We start from the raw sequence: 18,616 nt of genomic DNA on the forward strand, positions 1-18,616 counted from the left end.
ACTGATTCAGTCACTAACTGCATTATGTTTTAGGAATCAGTTAGGTTCAGTTAGCTGCTCGGTAGGAATTAGGTTAGATATTATGTTCGGTTTAGTAACTATTGTGCGTAATCTCCGGGTGCGTTGCAAAGGCATTTCACCGCGTATATGTATGAACGTATGCATATGTATGTGACAAATAAACCTCTTGAATCTTGAATCTTGAATAGGCCAGACAGCCTGGAAATCTAAAACTGCCCACGTCACAAGACAACAGCGATTAGCATACAAAACACCATAACAGATTAAACTGGAAACGCTGCCATTTTTTTTTTTTTTTTTTTAACCTACGCTTCATTTTTGCACCATTGGGAGTCAACCCTCGCGATGGGCATTCAAATGTTTTGAAATTGATCCAGCATTGAGAAAATATCTTCAGTGTACATGCATATATGCAATGAATATCCCTAAATACCTATGTAGGGGTATTCAAACCAACATGGACGTTCTCCTCTCAGATTGTGTGACTGTTTACCCAAAAACTGAAACATGGGGAGTAATGTACAACGTTTGGGAAAGAACGAGAAACGCTGCGAATGAGAAAAACACAAGAGGTCGAGGTGAAAAGACAAAATAGCCACGCATACATTTAACAGCGTGCAGTGTGGGCTAACACGCAGGAAAAAGGGACGCCCCCCCCCCCTCCTCCTCCTCCATCGGCTTAACTGATGCAGTCACCTCCACCTCTCTGATCCGAGCATATCCACTTCATCAGCTCTGCCTACGGCCCTGTGTTCCACTTTTTTTTTTTTTTTTTTTTAACTGCAATGTCGGGACGGCAGTGAGGCAACACACCCTCCGTAATCAAGGAGCTATTCAGGGCTGTTCCTCATTAACCTCGGGACCCGGCGTTGCCCCCTCAGCAAACAGCGGCGTTCCCACTGAAGTCTGCGCCACCGATAGGAAAAAAACCCCAAAAAAACCCCGCCCTGCCAGAACAAAGTAGACCCAGCGAGCCGTTCCAATCCCTGTCGGGTGGGTTGAAGCAAATATCGTGGGATGAGCAAGGCAAGCTCCCTATGTAGTGTTGTTACGTTAGAAAACCAAAATGTATGGGTTTCCATGGCCACCGACGGCTGTGGGACGGATACCCATATTTTTTGGGGTTCTCCACGTCGCGGTTCCCCAGATGCGACACCGGCGAACGACTCTGAAACCACACCCGCACGCAGACGGAGAAGCAAAACGCCGCCTTGGCGGTCGCTCACGGGCGTCGCAATTTCCTATATCGCGTTGTGTTTCGCCGCCGACCTCCACGAAAAACCACTTCGTCACGCCCGGAAGAAAACAGGACACGCTGCGGTTTCATCTTCCGTCTCAGAAGTGTTGTTGATGGCGCATAAAGTACGACTCATCAACAGCTCTCACTTTCCTGCCTGAACGAAGGAGGAAGAAGTGAAAATAAAATATAGTCATATAGTTCTGCGATGACCGCTGACGTATATGTATTTTTGGGGGGGAATAACGTCTTAAAAGTCAATCAGCACCTGCGAGTCAGAACGTGGGTCTCGGCAGCGGCGCGTGACCAAATTTGACCCGCATGAAATCGGAAGGGGGGAAAATTGACGCCAAACAAGTCTCCGCCGGAAGGAGCTTCAAGAACTCACAGGACGCGCCGGCGCCGGGCCGTGAAAGGCACTCGGCTTCCGAGTCGATCCCCCAGAGTCCGCGGCTCTTGACAGACGGGAGAACCGTATAGAGTCGTGGCGCCCTCAGAGGATGGACGGAAGCTCGCGAGACATCGTTCAACCTGCTGCAGGGAGGGTTTTGGGGCGTTCAGTCAGGGTGGATCAAACTACAGTCATGGACGGTATGGATTCGCTTTGATTCCTTTTCCTGGTTGCACCGACGGCCTTCAAATTCCTATCAACCACTATCAACGATGGCGATTTTAAATCTTGGGAATAACAATCAAATAAACGCAACACAAAGCGATGAGTGTCACTGCTGGAGCTACGTCGTCCTCGGTTTTGCTTTTGTTTTGGTTTTTTTTCCCCAGATTCGGTTTCTGACGAGTCACAAAAAAAAAAAAAAAAAAAAGTCGATTTTCCGACTCTTCGTTCGTTCGGCTCGGAGCTGCGAACGGAACCCTCACAGCAATCGTTTAAATCTGTCCAAATTAAATACTTGGGCGGAAGAAATGTACTTCTACGTCATTCTCTCAAAATACATCGGTGTGAGTAAACCAGCCGCATTCACCGTGAATTGTGGCGAACGCCTCGCCCTTGCGGGGCTTCAATGCTCAGGGACTCTTTTCAGTTTTCGTCGCGCCTTCTTGACGGGAGTGACGCCCAAAATGCAACGCTCGTTCGCCACGGGCGAATCGTTCGCTAACCGTGCACCGTTAGCCAACATGCGGCAGCGTCTATTTCCTGCAATGCATGCGCGCCGCTATCACGAGATCGACGTGGTTAAAACGGCATAAATCCCCGTTCGGACTCGCATCTCGTCCGTAACCGTAAACCCCCTCGGGACCGCGCGTTGTGTTGGGACACCAGGGACGCAACGACGCTGGGGAACCTGACCCAGTGAACCGCAGTGGGACGATAGCGCAGTGTTGTAGCGAGGTGTGTCTCAAACCGGTTGAATTATTCATCGTTTCGGGCTTCGGATCTCGCCCCTAGCTGTTGTTTATACCGAATTTAACGGCGACCGGCCCCGTTGTTCCCACGACGAGATAAGCCGAGATCGAGACGCATGCCAAGCTGTTTTCGCTTCCCGTTCCATGCCCGTTTCGGCGCCAGCAAATAGACGGCGCCGTGCCAGACCCTGCCCGCCTCCTCACGCTGCTTTGGGGAAACGAAGACCGCCCGCCGCCGTCAAAACCTCGAGCGAACGCGCCGCATCTCGCTCCCTGCCGCATCGTGTGGAAACCCAGAGTTTGCGGTACGTTCTTAGTCCCCGGAACGGCGCCGAGACATACAGACCTAAGGAGGCCGCCATCTTCTTCTCCAGTCCGGACCAGAAGCGCACGGAGCCGTGACGTCACCGCGGTTAAAACCGCTGGAGCGGCGGCGTCAGAGTGGCGTGTTCTGCAATGGTGGAGGACCGCAGCTCCAGGACCGCAGTCCTAGGACACGGGTTTTTGGTGAGAGCTAAGGAGAGCTGGACCGCATTTCTAGGACACACGGACAAGATGGACGACACCCTAACCCCTCTAACTCAGACCTATAAGTATTTAGACAGAAAGTAGTGCTTGGGTGGAATAAAACTTTAAAACTACAAGTAACAAAGTAGTGCTTGGGTGGAATAAAACTTTAAAACGACAAGTAACAAAGTAGTGCTTGGGTGGAATAAACCTTTAAAACTACAAGTAACAAAGTAGTGTTTGGGTGGAATAAAACTTTAAAACTATAAGTAACAAAGTAGTGTTTGGGTGGAATAAAACTTTAAAACTACAAGTAACAAAGTAGTGTTTGGGTGGAATAAACCTTTAAAACTACAAGTAACAAAGTAGTGCTTGGGTGGAATAAAACTTTAAAACTACAAGTAACAAAGTAGTGCTTGGGTGGAATAAACCTTTAAAACTACAAGTAACAAAGTAGTGCTTGGGTGGAATAAACCTTTAAAACTACAAGTAACAAAGTAGTGCTTGGGTGGAATAAACCTTTAAAACTACAAGTAACAAAGTAGTGCTTGGGTGGAATAAAACTTTAAAACTACAAGTAACAAAGTAGTGCTTGGGTGGAATAAACCTTTAAAACTACAAGCAGTTACACATAAAGTTGTATTTGGGTGGAATAAACCTTCAAAACTACAAGTAACAAAGTAGTATTTTGGTGAAATAAACCTTTAAAACTAAGTAACAAAGTAGTATTTGGGTGGAATCAACATTTAAAACTATAGGTAACAAAGTAGTATTTGGGTGGAATAAAAATTTTAAACGATAAGTAACAGTAGTATTTTGGTGAAATAAACCTTTAAAACTACAAGCAGTTACACATAAAGTAGTATTTGGGTGGAATAAACCTTCAAAACTACAAGTAACAAAGTAGTATTTGGGTGAAATAAACCTTTAAAACTAAGTAACAAAGTAGTATTTGGGTGGAATCAACATTTAAAACTATAGGTAACAAAGTAGTATTTGGGTGGAATAAAACTTTAAAACGATAAGTAACAGTAGTATTTTGGTGCAATAAACATTTAAAATGACAAGTAACAGTAGTATTTGGGTGGAATAAACCTTTGAAACTATAAGTAACAGTAGTATTTGGATGCAATAAACCTTTGAAATTATAAGTAACAGTAGTATTTGGGTGGAATAAACCTTTAAAACTATAAGGAACAAAGCAGTATTTGGGTGGAATTAACGTTTAAAACTAAGTAACAAAGCAGTATTTGGGTGGAATAAACCTTTAAAACTAAGTAACAAAGTAGTATTTGGGTGGAATCAACCTTCAAAACTATTAGGAACAAAGTAGTATTTGGGTGGAATTAACCTTTGAAACTATAAGTAACAAAGCAGTATTTGGGTGAAATCAACCTTTAAAACTATAAGTAGTTACACAGAAAGCAGTATTTGGGTGAGATAAACCTTTAAAACTAAGTAACAAAGTAGTATCTGGCTGGAATCAACATTTAAAACTATACTTAACAAAGTAGTATTTGGGTGGAATAAACCTTTGAACCGATAAGTAACATTAGTATTTGAGTGCAATAAACCTTTGAAATGATAAGTAACAGTAGTATTTGGGTGGAATCAAGCTTTAAAACTAAAAGTAGTATTTGGGTGGAATCAACCTTTAAAACTATAAGTAACAAAGTAGTATATGGCTGCAATCAACCTTTAAAACTACAAACAACAAAATAGTATTTGGGTGGAATCAACCTTCAAAACTATCATTTTGTGGGCGGCACTGTCGGGTCCTGGGAATGCGGTCCTGAAACTGCAGCCTCTTCGGCTGGGGCTGCACGTGCACAGCAGGCATAAAGGACTGAGCACAAATGGAAAATAACAATCTTACTACTAAATCATTCTTTTCTGCACGTTGCACGATCTGATTGTATTTTCAGTATCTGTGTCCAATGTCTCAAACTATTTAATTTCCAATGCATATGTGGAATCATGTGCAATCAAAATGAGGGGCTTTTGAACCATGGTTGATTACCAAATCAACTTGCCCAAGTATTAATAAAGTTTCTATAAAACAATTTCTTTAATGAAAATCACTATACAAATTAAATTTATTTTTTATTATAGATGATTTCTCTGGGTGAAATTTGGTAATCAACCATTAATCTTCGCAGCAGAAACCATTTTTTCCTTCCAAGAGAGCCACCGAACTTTCAAAAATAATCGTTAGGAACTTTTATTATTGATGAGAATGCTACAAAAACTTTTTACAACTTTCAATAAACACCAAGTGAGCTGGCTTTGACATATTTTCCACAAAGCATCATCCGTCCAAGGCTGAAACGTAAATGAAAGACCGTTGTACGAATAACTGACAGGGAAGAGGAAAATATTTTTAAGATAGCTATGACATACAAGACCCAGCTCACTGACAGGGAAATATTAAAAAGACACAATCAGCACAACAGCTTTTACATTTTAACTTTCGTTTGAAAATTCATTACATTTTAATTTTTTATTTCTTCCACTCCCCCCATCTTTTTGTTTGTTTGTTTTTTTTTCTCCCCCCAACATGTCAAGATCACCGTCACCGTCCGGTACGAGAAAAAAAAAAAAAAAAAGGTGACGTTTCTAACTGTACATAATGGCAGGGCGTGTCTCAGGCGAGCAGGCGAACGGTCTTCCCAGTGACGGTCAAGTAGTCCTCATCAGCCAGAGCTCTGAGCGCTTCCTCAAACAGATCTTTAGTAATGGCCTAAAAACAAAAGAGACAAAAGAGTTTGTAAATACAGCAAAGACAGGAGCAACGCAAACGAGATGATTCAGATGGAACCTGACATATCATAGTCAATATATTTTTATGTAATAAAATACTATCGTTGTGCTTTATAACCGATGATTCTTTACTATAAATGTGATTAAATTGGTAGGCAAATGTTTCGGCCATTAAGTCATAAATATCTGGACTTTATAGAAACCGTCACAGCTCGGGGTTAAATATCTGATTTCTAATAATGCAGCATTGCCCAAAGCAAATTTTAACAACTGCTCTAATGGCTGGTTTTTGGCAAAAATCAGTATTTACCGTTTCAGACTGCGCTCTGAGGTCATCGAACAGTTGCTGGTATTTCATGGCAGGCGTCTTCCCCCTGGACTGAATCAGCTTCTTCAGCGCCTGAGCCACCTCCTCCTTGCGCTTTCGGGCGGTGGCGCTCATTCCTTTGAGGTGGGGGGGGGATTCATAATTTAGTCCCAAATGTTAAATGGACTGCATTTATGGAGGGCTTTTCTAGTCTCGCTTTACAGCACGTGCCCCACATTCACCCATTACCACACCCACACCCGCTCAACGAGAGCACACAGGGGTTCAGCGTCTGGCTCAAGGACACTTCACGAGGAGCCAGGGATCGAACCAGGAACCCCCCCCCCCCGAATTCCTTTCTTTTAAGTTTTAAGACGACAGCAGCTCACATCATACCGACAAGTCGTAGGATAAAAGCTGGACCACGTGACACCACAACAATCCCACCGACGCCTCTACATGAAGGTCGAGAAACACCCTAAAAACCCCGGCACAAAATCCAACCAAGCTGCGCCGCAAACCTGTTGTGAGGATGGAGATGTCGACAAATCCCGTGCGGGGGTCGGTGGCCGACTGCTTGAGGGCCTCGCGGTGCAGCCTCTTGGCCTCCTCCACGTCGATGGTCTCCACCTTGTCGGAGAAGCGCACCTTGGCGTGGGCCTCCGCCAGGCGGATCAGGGACTCCAGCTGCCGGGGGTACGCCGACACCATGCCGCGCCCGCTGCCAATCTTCCTCATGTCCACGTAGGCCTGGAGGGCGGGAGACAAGGCGGGAGTTAACTCTCGGGATTCGGGCCGCCGGACGTCGCCGGGATCCCACGCGGCGCGGTTCACGCCGACGCCGAGAAGCCGCCGTACCTCAATCAGGGACTGGCTGGCCTCCTCGTTCAGCCGCGGGCTGATGTACGTCCGCGCGTAGGCGATGTAGTCCTTCAACATGGCCATGTCGAGGAACTCCTCCTCCATTTGCTCCTCGCTCTGGTAGTACAGCGACACCAAGTGGTGCGCCAGCCTGCGGTCGTAGGCCTCGTCCTGGGGATCCAGCATCAGGAAGATGAGATCAAATCTGAAGGTCGGGAGAGAGCGGCCGTGTTTAGTAACAAAATAACCGTCGTCCCAACTGATTTCGTTCCGCTCCATTTTTCCTTCCCCCGTACCGATGGGGTTCACCCACCTCGACAGCAGCGTGTGCGGCAGCTGAATGTTTTCGATGGTCGTCTTCTTGGGGTTCCACTGGGACTCCACGGGGTTGGCCGCCGCCAAGACGGAGGTGCGGGCGTTCAGCTGGCAAATGATTCCCGCCTGCAGAAGGAGAAGGCAACACTGATTAAAAACATTACCCAACTATTCGATGCAAGAGGATCCCGGCGCCAAACCGAGCTGCTGCTGCTGCTGCCGCCCGCCGCCGCCTTCGGAGCGCGCCAGGAGCAGAGTGCGCGCGCGCGCGGCCCCGGCTACCCCTCACCTTGGCGATGGAGAGCGTCTGCTGCTCCATGACCTCGTGCAGCACCGAACGGGTGCTGTCGCTCATCTTGTCAAATTCATCAATGCAGCAGATGCCGTTGTCGCTCAGCACGAGCGCGCCGGTCTGCAGCACCAGCTGCCGGGTCTCCGGGTCCTTCATCACGTAGGCGGTGAGGCCCACGGCGCTGGAGCCCTTCCCGGAGGTGTACTGGCCGCGGGGCACCAGGTTGTACACGTACTGCAGCAGCTGCGACTTGCTGGTGCCGGGGTCGCCGCACAGCAGGATGTTGACCTCGGCGCGGAAGTTGCCGCGGCCCGTCTGGCTGAAGTCCTTGCGGGTGCCGCCGAACAACTGCAGCAAAATTCCCTGGGAAAGAGGAGGGAGGGGAAGGAGACGCCCGCTGTTAGTCTCCGTGCAGGATAATGTACAGCCAGTCGGTCATTACCGCTAAATAACCCGATATGGAGATGAGGACCCTGACGCCGAATGGTCTTGTGTCCCTCTGAGGGACAACGCGGCTACTGACAGGGCGTGAAAACCAGACTGGCAATGGTCATTAGCCGTGGAATAAAATTTAAAAAAAAATAAAAAATTGTAAATAAGGCATAACCACCAGTCTCGAGAATATCAGTAATAACACATCGGTCGAATGTTCTGGAAGTACTGGTACAAAAAAAGACAAAACACTACTTTTTGAGCCAATATCCACCTTCTTGATGTCCTCGTGCTCGTAGATGCTGGGCGCCAGCGCCGAGGCGAGCCGCTCGTAGACGTCGGGCTTGGCCGCCAGCCCGCGCAGGGTCTGCACGCGCTCCTCGGTGAAGAGCTTCTGCTCGGCCTCGTCGTCCAGGCCGTGCAGGCGCTTCTCGTCCGTCTTGCGGAAGTGAATGGCGTCGATGTGGGTCTTGTACACGGACTTGACGTTGCTCTGGCGGGGGTTCACGCGCATGGGGACCGCTCGGTAGACGCCTGCAGGGATATTGGGATTTCAACTTAAAACCGCTGCTGAGAAGGGGGGTGTGTGTGTGTGTGTGTGTGTGTGTGTGTGTGTGTGTGTGTGTGTGTGTGTGTGTGTGTGTGTGTGTGTGTGTGTGTGTGTGTGTGTGTGTGTGTAAATACATACATCAAAGTGAATATCCGGTCCCTTCCCACGGAAAAACCGGCTCGTGAATAATGTATTAACCACAAGGAGATTTGACATCTCCACCAGGATATACGCACGCAACGCGTTAAATTTGCATACACCAGCCCCCCTGACAACTGCCGGTACCGGGAGACATTCCACGCCGTGTTTACAAGAGCTCCCACACAGCACTATTAACAACGTACACAGATTCATTAAAACAAACACCAACTTCCCCCTCCGGCAGCAAAATGGAAATGTTCCATTTACACTTTTCAAGTCGTATCAGCAAGTCTGAGGACTGAGGCCGCAACGTCAGTATTAAAATTGTGGAAAGGTTTCGCTTAACAGTAACCAAAACACCAGACTCAGAACTCCTCTTTGCGGCTAATTCTTTGCTTACTGAAACAATAAAAAGAAGTCCAAAGCGTCGGCTCATATTTTTATATATTTCCGATGCGCCATGCCTCTCATAATTAATATCAGGAGGCGTGGTATTTGACGTCAATATACATTTTTTTATGTTGTTCTTTTTGGACATGACAGTTGCCTCGATTGAGTTGAAGCGGACCACGCGGCAACTACCGACCAGCCTCGTTCCCCCGTCGACATGATTTCACAAACACGGGAGGACTTGATCAACACCGCGGCCGCCGTCCACCACTGTACACCGGAGCAAACACGCAGGCGTACGCGAAGGAAACTATTTGTGCGTCGAGCGAATCATGCACGCGAACGTCAGCACCCCTCCACCAAAAAAATAAAATAAATAAAAATAAAAACTTCCCAAAACCTTTGAAATGTATGTTTAATCTGGTAGTGTCATTAAACGTATTTATTTGCAACGTGAGAAATCTGTGTTACAGTCCAAGGGATGATATAAAAGTGGCACAGCGCTTTATCCTCACCGGTGATGTTGACTCTGTCTCCCGGCTGCAGCTTATCAACCAGGTCGTTGTGGGAGTAGACGATGGTGGTGTGTGGGGTCTGACCGGCGGGCATGTCCTCGGGGGACTCCTGAACTTTGACCTGTGGGGGAAAATACAGTTTTGAGGATTTAGAGCGAGGGAGAACAACGCCGCGATCTCAAAACCTCTTCCCGACAGCGCACCCGGGGGGGGGTGGGGGTGAAGCGCAGACTGCACAGACCCCACCGACCCCCCCCCACCCCCGGTGTGGCGTGGCATCTCACCATCTGTTTGTCTGAGAAGACGGAGCGGTTGTGGATGAGCGCCAGGCTGTGGGTGGTGTTGCAGTTGCGACACACGGCGGGCTCCGCGATGCGCCCACGGTCCACCTCCACCCGGGTGCTGAAGGAGCACACCTGGCACTGGAAGAAGGCCTCCTGCATCTCGGGGATGAGCTGCGAGGTGCGGATCACCATGCCGCTGATGGTGATCAGCTGATCGATGTCTGGCGCGGGAGGGAGACACAGAAGGGCAAACAGAAGCTTTAACCCCCGCCGGAGCCGCGATGCACCACCCCGCTCACATTTTACACCACATATGGGACGAGAGATCTCGCGAAACACGACAATCCAAAAAAAAAATAAAAAAATAAAAAAATTGTGATTCATTTGTGGGCATCGTATTTTTCCGGGCGGGGAGTTATCGAGCGAAACTCACCTTCTGGGTTCAGGTTCCTCATGTTTCTTGTTTTTATGGCGTTGTACGGCCGCACCTGGATCTGGTGCTCCAGGATGGAGTCTGGGAAGCGTTCGAAGAAAAGCTCGTTCACCGCCATGTCGAAGGTGGGGATGACTTCCTACAGAGGGGTGAAAGGACAAAAATAAATAAATCAACTCTTGAAAACCCTCCGATCTGTTATTAAAACACTCATAAATATGCATTCCTAATTTCCCCCTGGAGTATTTATGACTTCACAGTGTCAATAAAGCGGCGACCGGACGGACATAATCACCTGCGGATAGCAGACCAGCTGGCGGTAAAGTTCTGCGTCGAAGGCCTGCACGTGGCCGCAGTTTATGTTCAGGACTGGATCTCCAACAACACTGATCTAAACATGACAAACAAACCAAAAAGTAAAAAAAAAAAAAAAAGGAGAACATACAAGCCTAGTTTAGCTCGGACTAACCAATAACAAATAAATTTTTTTTTTTTTTTTCAATTTAAAAAAAGAGACTCGAGGAGTATAAACACAAGGGCTGGAGCAGCGCTGCGACGCTTACCTCTTCCAGCTTCTGCATGTACAGCGGCTCATTCAGGTCCAGGCCGGTGTTCTCATCTTCGCTGGAGGTCGGGTCAATGAACCGTTGCAGAAACCGCTGTGGGAATAATAAAAAAAAAAAAAAGTTATAAATTAAAAAAAAATAAACGTCTGGTCAAATACCTTTAGGGTTTAGCTTGGATCAAGCGCATGGTTGAATACCTGGAACTTCTCCTTGCAGGTTGCCACGTTGACGTCAGTTCCCCAAATAACCAGCCTCTGGCCGGCGTTCTGCTCACTGGCCGCTGCGCCGTCAACACTGGGCTGGGGAAACAAGAGTGATCAACAGCGTCGGCTTTATTTTTTTTTATTATTATTATTATTATGGCTATTTCTTTAATCACGATTTACTACGTACAATTATTGCAACTACAGCTTTGTTATCCCGCCTCCAATTACAGTATTAATGACACAATAATGACTGTTACCGGCTCAGAGTGGAGATCAACTTGGGGAGCTTTTCGGACCGATCCCAGGTCAGGTCGCTGTCTGGCCGGGGTGCCACGACCCCCGCTGCGTGGGGTCCCGTACATCAGAGGGGAGCTCATATCCACCTCACTTGGCAGGACTAAAAATAATAATAATGGAGAGAAAAAAAAAAAAAAAAAAAAAAGCAAAGCCAAATTTTAAAGGATATTTTGAGCATAGGTTTGACTTGGATAGTCATTTCATTCACCGTCACTGTCAATAATATAACCGTCGGTGAATAATATCAGTGTTCGGTCCTTTAGGCCATTTTGGAAATATTCCTGTACAATGAAAATGCTCATCTCCCCATGTTGTCTCATAATTAGGAATCAATCTAGTCTCCAGCAAAGTTGATGATACAATTGTCAGTGGGTATATCGTACTTTCAAGTTCGCCCCCTACTCAGTATGTCCACCCTGCCAATCAAGTCCAGTCAAGTCCTGCTATATTTTTAACACACCTGTAAAAACTGAAAACAAAAAAAGACAGAGAATTAACCGTATTTGTAAAGAGATCGATGGATGGTTTCAATTAGATGGTGGGAGACTTTCAAGGGCTTTGGGTGATTTCGTGCGTTCTTTGGGCGGAAGATTTCCGCAGGACGATATAATTCACAAACAAAAATAAGGATATTGCAGAAAAAAAAACAAAACAAAAAAAAAAAAGATGCATGGGACCAGCAATGTAGTCACCTGAGTGGCGTGGGCTTGAGAACAGAGAGGTGTCCTGGACCGGCTGAGCCATGTCAGTGGCTGGAGAAGTAGGCATAGGGGGCAAGTCCCCGTTGGAGGAGTCCTGACCCCTGCGTCGCTGCGACGGAGGAGAAATGGGCCCATCACTCCCGGCTAAGGAGTAGAGAGGGTGCGTTGAGGAACTATTTGCAGTCACACAGATTTCACGGTCACGTTAATGTCAGATCGCCAGCTATTGGTCCAATGCAGGAAGCAAGTAATGACGTTCAACAGATTTCCACTAGTGCACCCGCACTTAGCACACGCGGACTTACGAGTTGGTGGATTGTCGCTCCTTCCACGTTTGCGACCAGGAGTGGATGCCGGGGAAGACATTTCGGTCCGATGTTCTGTAATTGATATCAGTTCGGTTTATCGTCGGAGCGACGCGGGGCGTCAACACAAAGCCGCGTCAGATGGCCTGCAGATCGGGCCGACGGCGGCAACAACAACAACAACAACAACAACAACAACAACAACAACAAACAAACAACCGCCGTTACGCGCGTGTAAACAATCACGATCGCGCGTGTTAGGTCACGACTCGATTAAAAGTGAATGTCGATGAATTCCACACGAGGAACGTGACCGTTGTTTCCCTCCGCTCACCTCGCGCTGCGTTGCGTTGCGTTGCGCGCGTCCGGCTGCCAAAGCGCTGTGGCGCGAAACTGCGAGTGACGCAACTTTCGCGGGGAACTTTCGACCAATCGCCACCCAAAGCGTTTGGGGTTTTCCCACTTGGCGGAGCCGCCGGCGAAGGGTGTTTTAATGGCACGACCTTACACGTCGCGTCGGGTCCATTTTCGGGAACGAGGGTATCGTGTATTTGAGATGACTTTGTATCGCACGCACAGGAGTGTCCTCTACGTAACATTAGACGCGCGGTGCGGAAACGATCGCCGCCGACACGCACGGCATCACCGCGCGAAGCCCTCTGGACTTGGTTTCGTCCACCCGGAAGCGCCATTCCCCTGTAGTGACCGTCGCGGGCCACGCGGTGGCGCAGGACCCCACGGATGGGCCGGTCCGACCGGGGAAAGCGCCGCGCACGTGTTAATATGTGGGGGACGTATAGGAACTGTTTCATAACGGCGCAAAACGAGGTGTGGGAACGACGATCACGCCTACCGGGTTTGATCTCTTCAAACCACAGAACAACGTTTAATCCCAAGTCATTAAAAGCTCTTTAAAAATACTAACAATAACAATAACAGTGGTGGACAGCGAATGATTCAAGACGTTTATCTGTCACATAGATGTGCATAGGAGCTGACATATATGCAGTGAAATGACAATGCAACGCACCCGGAGATTATGCACAAATAGTACTGATGTCAGTTAGTACACTCGGTTTCGGATACTACGACTTTCACTCCACTATATTTCAAAGCAAATATAACAAATATAAATATATATATAAAAAAAAAATGGATTCATATCTGTAAATCCTTGTAAATTTCTGACAGCACCTGTACTACAGGTACATAACGACCGAGTTCCGTTCCTCGGACCAGGTCGTTCATTACATTTCACTGCATATATGTATGGAAGTATGTATATGTATGTGACAAATAAAAATCTTGAATCTTGAATCTTCAGCGAACGACGGCGTTATTTCACGCTAAGGGGGCGTGGCCACCGAGAACGCTAGTGTACTCACAGACCGCAGGAACGAGATGGAGACTGAGAACGTCGATGAGATGAGTTGTATACAGTGTATGTAGTTTATATAATATATATAGTGTATACAGTATGTAAAGGGTGACGCGCGATGAGGTGCGTGACGCTGAGACGCCGCACGCCGCGGTACTGGACAGCAGCGCTCAATAGTCGGCGAGCTGGTCGTTAAGTCCGGATAGCTTAGGTCGTTAAGTGAGGCGTGGCTGTATTTATATTTATTTCAGTTTTCGTCAAGTGTCACCGGGATTCGCGACAGCACTCGCCTGCAGACGGCACTTTACACCGTCTTTATAGATTGGTTATAACAGGACCCTCGACGCGACACGTACTTTTTTTTACCTGCAATACTTAGAGTACATTTACTTAAACCAAAATGACTTTTTTGACTTGGTTAAAAAAAAAAGGTCTAAATCGGCCGGCTGAGGTGCTTAAATGTCTATTTTCCAACTGGGCCAATATTTAAGGCGGTATTGACTGCAGTTCATTTCCAACTTGAAGGGTGGAGGTAAACAACCCGCAGGCTCTTATTAGATCGTAGTAAAGCGGGGGTGGGGGCGGTGGGAGGCGACGCGAGGCCACGTGACCTGCTCTGACGGTACTGGCTCTTCAAAGGGGAGGCAGAGGCGTGACGTCCCCACGCCGGGGATACAAAACACTGTGCGAAGCCCACGGCGTCCAGATCCGTGGAAAAACCCCGCGACAGCCCGTGAGCGACAGCGACACCCGAAGACGTCGAACTCGGACACCCGACTTCCCCGGAGAAAGCCGAGAGGGAGAGAGAGGACCCAGCCTGAAATAAAGAGGGGGGAGGGTTTCAAAAAAAAAACAAAAAAAAAAAAATCGGATCACTCGTTTCACACCACCCCCCCCACCCCCCCCACCCCCCCCAAAAAAAGTCGCCGAACTCGGGTCCGGAGCCCCACGTGGGCAGCAGCCAAGCGGGGTTGATGTGTGACATCTACAGCCTGGACTCCCGGTGCGTGTCCCCACGATGCAACACGAGCTGGCCCATGGAGCCCACTAACTTCTACGAGAGCGGCGCCGGCAAGCTGGCGGCTCTGCAGGCGCCGTGCAAGCAGGACGGCGCCATGGCGGAGCTGAGCGCCGCCGCCCCGGCCATGTACGACGACGAGAGCGCCATCGACTTCAGCCAGTACATCGAGTCCATGACAGCCGTGCCCACCCTGGATATGTGCAACGACGAGCTGTTCCTGGACCTGTTCAACACCGTCAAGCAGGAGAAGGGAGACTTCTACACCCTGACCAGCAGCGCGCAGCAGCAGCAGCAGCAGCAGCAGCAGCAGCAGCAGCAGCAGCAGCAGCAGCAGCAGCAGCAGCAGCAGCAGCAGGTGTCCGGCAACCCGCAGCCCTACGGACCGGGGAGCCAGGGGGAGTACGAGCGCAGGTCCGAGGAGCGGGGCTTCGCGAAGGGGATCTTCTGCGCCCCCATCAAGCAGGAGTCCGACTGGGGCGACAGCGACGTGTCCTCGCCGCTGCCCTCCCAGATCGAGACCTGCGCCCAGACCTCTGTCAGCCTGCCCACGGGCCAGCCCACACCCCCGGCCACTCCGGAGCCCCTGTCCGGGACCGGCTCGGTCGGCTCCTCCCCTCCGCGGAAGGCCGGTCGGGACAAGAAGAAGACCGTGGACCGGTACAGCCACGAGTACCGCCAGAGACGGGAGAGGAATAACATCGCGGTGAGAAAAAGCAGGGACAAGGCCAAGAGGCGAAACCTGGACATGCAGCAGAAGATGATCGAGCTGAGCTCGGAGAACGACAGGCTCCACAAAACCATTGACCAGCTGACCCGAGAGCTGGGCGGCCTGAGGGACTTCTTCAAGCAGCTCCCCGGCTCCTCCTATGAGGGCTCCGCTAGTGCGCAGAGTCGGTGATATTTGGAGACGTCGCCTCCCCAAAAACTGAAACTCTCAAAAGCCATACCTCAAAGACATTGCGTTTACCATCTGTAACAGATGCATTTTTTAAGCTTTACCATAATGGCACTGGAAATATTTGACATTGTTGCCATATTCTCTTTTTTTTGTGGGGCAATGCGTTTTTGTTTTCTATATTAAATTATTTTACCACTTATTTACATGTTGTTATACCTGTTATGGTACCATGTTTTATAATTTTCAACTTTGTATAAGAGCCAGAGCATGATCTTTCATATAATTTGTATAAACTTTTATGAAATCTATAATAAAAGTGCAAAAAAGAACTAAACTAGCTGTGTCTGTGAGTTCCCTAGGACCACAGGGGAGAACCAAGTACATAGTTGTCAGTCCTAAATACTAGGAAACGTTTTACCTCTCAAACACTTCCCTACTGTGGTATCTCAGCTAAAATCTCGTTTCATAGAGGAATGACACACAAAAAACCTCAAACTACCTGTTTTATTGACACCATATAAACACCATCCAGTGATAAATACAAAGAGGTAGATAAACATTCATATTTCGGGGCTCCTCGAACAGCCAGCGTGCACACACTGTCACCTCAGCGGACGAACCTTGTGGGTTGTTTTGACAGAGCACTCTTCTGCTCTACCCTTGGTCTGTCAACTGCTGGTCCAGAGCCTCACTTATCATTAGCACATAAACAAGACCTTGTGTTCTTCCAACCCCATTCACTGCAGCACAACGTGCAGGCCTGACAGGGGGCCATGAAAAGGGGGCCCTCCCTTGCTGGCCGGCTGGCTGGCTTACGGGGTCCCAGTAAGCAGATCCTTGGGGTCTGTCCGGCCGAGGCCGGAGGATTTAATTTCACGAAAGCTCCTCCATCCGACTGCCTCAGAGGCAGACCTCCTCCACCGCCATCCAGAGGGACGGTTTCCTGGTGACGACACGGACGTAGACAGGGATGGGGCCCACCCCTGTCCCCAGGACGCGCTCCACCTCACAGCCTGGGAACTGCCGCAGATGGTCCATAAAGAAAAACAAAACAACTTACTACCAAGTATTATGATCTTTAAAAGGAGGACATTCTCTATAAGCGGTTCTGTTTTTCTACACAGCATTTCAATTCTACCCACTTCTGTAGCGGTTTTAAAAATGATTGCTCTACAGAGTTGGCCTCAGCACTGTTTACGACCGGAAACACACATTCACTCCAGATTGTTCTTGTGAGTGTTACCTCATTAACGGCATGCCAAAAAAGTACCAACAAATATGTGAATGGTATGAGGAAATGAATTGAGTCGCCATGAGGGTTTGTCGGTTGTAGTTCCCTCCTGAAGTAGATTCCGCCATTCCAGTGAAGAGAATGTCAAACTCTTTTTGGCCAGTAATCAATTGACTTTCCGGGCGGTGAATGGCACTGCAGGGGGTTTGCGCTCCTAAATTCCTTAATTAGTACACACAATCTGCACGACTCAGGCCTTTTTCTGTCCCACACGGGCCAGGGTTTTGTATTTATCATTATTTTTTTTAAATCACTGTCCGGGGTCACATGTTCAGATGAGCAGTGTGTCAGAGTGCATATTGAGTCTCAGTTGTCAGACGTTATATAACAGGTGAAGGCACACGCACCTCATTGCCCTCAAAGGCAGCCGCGCTGATTACGGACGAGATTGTACTTTGCTGCAGCTGTTGGGGGGGGGGGACAGGGTTTTATGGTTATGATACTTTCATTAATCAAAACAGATTGTTCCAAGTTATATATAAAAAAACAAAAAAACAACAACATGAAACATTCAAACACGAGCTGTGGAATAGCATGGCGCCTAGATCCACTTTCTAGGAAAAGTGCTCTCCAAGGAGTGTGAGGTCAACATGATACGAGTGATACAGCTCTCCGGAGGGGAACTCCAAGAATATGGTCTGGAGTTTGACCAGCTTGCCCTTCCAAAAACAGCATAACAGAATTTACAGATGCATTCTATAAAAAGGGACGCTTTTTTTATTGAGATCACACATCGATAGTTGGTAAGATTGTATCAGTGCTTCAATTCTCTGCTTTTCAGTCAACAAGTTTGCCACTGTATACAGAGTAAAAAAAAAAAAAATGTTAGGTACCTTACACCAATCAGCCACAACATTATAACCACTGACAGTTAAAGTAAATAACATTGATCATCTCGTTCCAGTGGCACCTGTCAAGGGGTGGCATATATTAGGCAGCAAGTGAACAGTCAGTTCTTGAAGTGTTGGAAGCAGGAAAAATGGGCAAGCGTAAGGATCTCAGCCACTTTAACAAGGACCACATTGCGTTGGCGAGACGACTGGGTCAGAGCATCTCCAAAACGACAGGTCTTGTGGGGTGTTCCTGGTATGCAGCGGTTAGTACCCTCCAAAAGTGGTCCAAGGAAGGACAACCGGCGACAGGGTCATGGGCGCCCAAGGCTCATTTATGCGCGTGGGGAGTGAAGTCTAGTCCGTCTGGTCCAATCCCACATGAGAGCTACTGTAGCAGAAATTGCTGAAAAAGTTAATTCTGCTACGATAGAAAGGAGTCAGAACACACAGTGCATCACAGCTTGCTGCGTATGGAGCTGTGTAGCTGTGTGATCGATCAAAGTGCCCATGCTGACCCCTGTCCATGGAGCAGTGGAAGAAGGTGGCCTGGTCTGAGGAGTCACGTTTTCTTCTACACCATGTGGATGGCCGGGGTTAGGGTCCGTTCCGATGGAGCATCTGTGGGATGTGCTGGAACAACAAGCCCGATCCATGGGGGCCCCCACCTCACAACTTCCAGGACTTAAAGGATCTGCTGCTAACGTCTTGGTGCC

The 18,616-nt window shown here is 48.4% G+C and overlaps 4 protein-coding genes across 5 annotated transcripts in view; 1 reads left to right on the plus strand and 3 right to left on the minus strand.

Annotated features, from left to right (window-relative positions):
- Positions 1–2,988, minus strand: part of ube2v2 (ubiquitin-conjugating enzyme E2 variant 2) — a 4,948-nt gene extending 1,960 nt beyond the window's left edge. The window contains exon 1 of the mRNA XM_080011668.1: positions 2,967–2,988. Coding sequence (XP_079867794.1) covers positions 2,967–2,982 — 16 coding nt within the window. The 5' untranslated portion in view covers positions 2,983–2,988. The remainder of the gene's footprint in view (positions 1–2,966) is intronic.
- Positions 2,989–5,345: 2,357 nt separating this feature from the next.
- On the minus strand, positions 5,346–14,547 carry mcm4 (minichromosome maintenance complex component 4). 2 transcript variants are annotated; one of them, XM_080010263.1, is made up of 17 exons: positions 14,472–14,547; positions 12,483–12,557; positions 12,169–12,321; positions 11,437–11,576; positions 11,171–11,272; positions 10,971–11,066; positions 10,703–10,798; positions 10,408–10,546; positions 9,975–10,195; positions 9,691–9,811; positions 8,369–8,628; positions 7,660–8,025; positions 7,369–7,496; positions 7,053–7,260; positions 6,716–6,944; positions 6,198–6,331; positions 5,346–5,867 (listed from the first exon to the last, which is right to left on the minus strand). In XM_080010263.1, exons 2-17 carry the CDS (start codon positions 12,541–12,543, stop codon positions 5,772–5,774), a joined length of 2,550 nt encoding a protein of 849 aa, XP_079866389.1. In that variant the 5' UTR covers positions 12,544–12,557; positions 14,472–14,547; the 3' UTR covers positions 5,346–5,771. The 2 variants fall into 2 exon arrangements, with proteins under 2 accessions (XP_079866389.1, XP_079866388.1); XM_080010262.1 differs by lacking the exon at positions 14,472–14,547 and having other exon boundaries at positions 12,483–12,744.
- Positions 14,548–14,554: 7 nt separating this feature from the next.
- Positions 14,555–16,103, plus strand: cebpd (CCAAT enhancer binding protein delta). Its single transcript, XM_080010264.1, has one exon. The coding sequence runs from the start codon at positions 14,835–14,837 to the stop codon at positions 15,777–15,779; it is 945 nt and encodes a 314-aa protein (XP_079866390.1). The 5' UTR covers positions 14,555–14,834; the 3' UTR covers positions 15,780–16,103.
- A 183-nt stretch (positions 16,104–16,286) lies between these two features.
- Positions 16,287–18,616, minus strand: part of spidr (scaffold protein involved in DNA repair) — a gene marked incomplete at its 5' end in the record, with an annotated part of 32,039 nt that continues 29,709 nt past the window's right edge. The window contains 2 exons of the mRNA XM_080010379.1: positions 16,287–16,799; positions 17,418–17,474. Of these exons, the coding sequence (XP_079866505.1) occupies positions 16,680–16,799; positions 17,418–17,474 (177 nt within the window). The 3' untranslated portion in view covers positions 16,287–16,679. The remainder of the gene's footprint in view (positions 16,800–17,417; positions 17,475–18,616) is intronic.

This window comes from Zeus faber (assembly GCF_960531495.2).
Source record: "Zeus faber genome assembly, chromosome: 12".
NCBI lineage: Eukaryota > Metazoa > Chordata > Actinopteri > Zeiformes > Zeidae > Zeus > Zeus faber.

What these genes read in the sequence shown, in the direction of transcription:
- cebpd (XM_080010264.1), top strand. Translation starts at nt 14,835, where the DNA reads ATGTGTGACATCTACAGCCTGGACTCCCGGTGCGTGTCCCCACGATGC.
- mcm4 (XM_080010263.1), bottom strand. Translation starts at nt 12,543, where the DNA reads ATGTCTTCCCCGGCATCCACTCCTGGTCGCAAACGTGGAAGGAGCGAC. An exon ending in CTCAAGCCCACGCCACTCAG is followed by an intron (nt 11,577 to 12,168) that starts GTGACTACATTG and finishes TATTATTTTTAG; the next exon opens with TCCTGCCAAGTGAGGTGGAT. An exon ending in TCAGAGCGCAGTCTGAAACG is followed by an intron (nt 5,868 to 6,197) that starts GTAAATACTGAT and finishes TTTTGTTTTTAG; the next exon opens with GCCATTACTAAAGATCTGTT.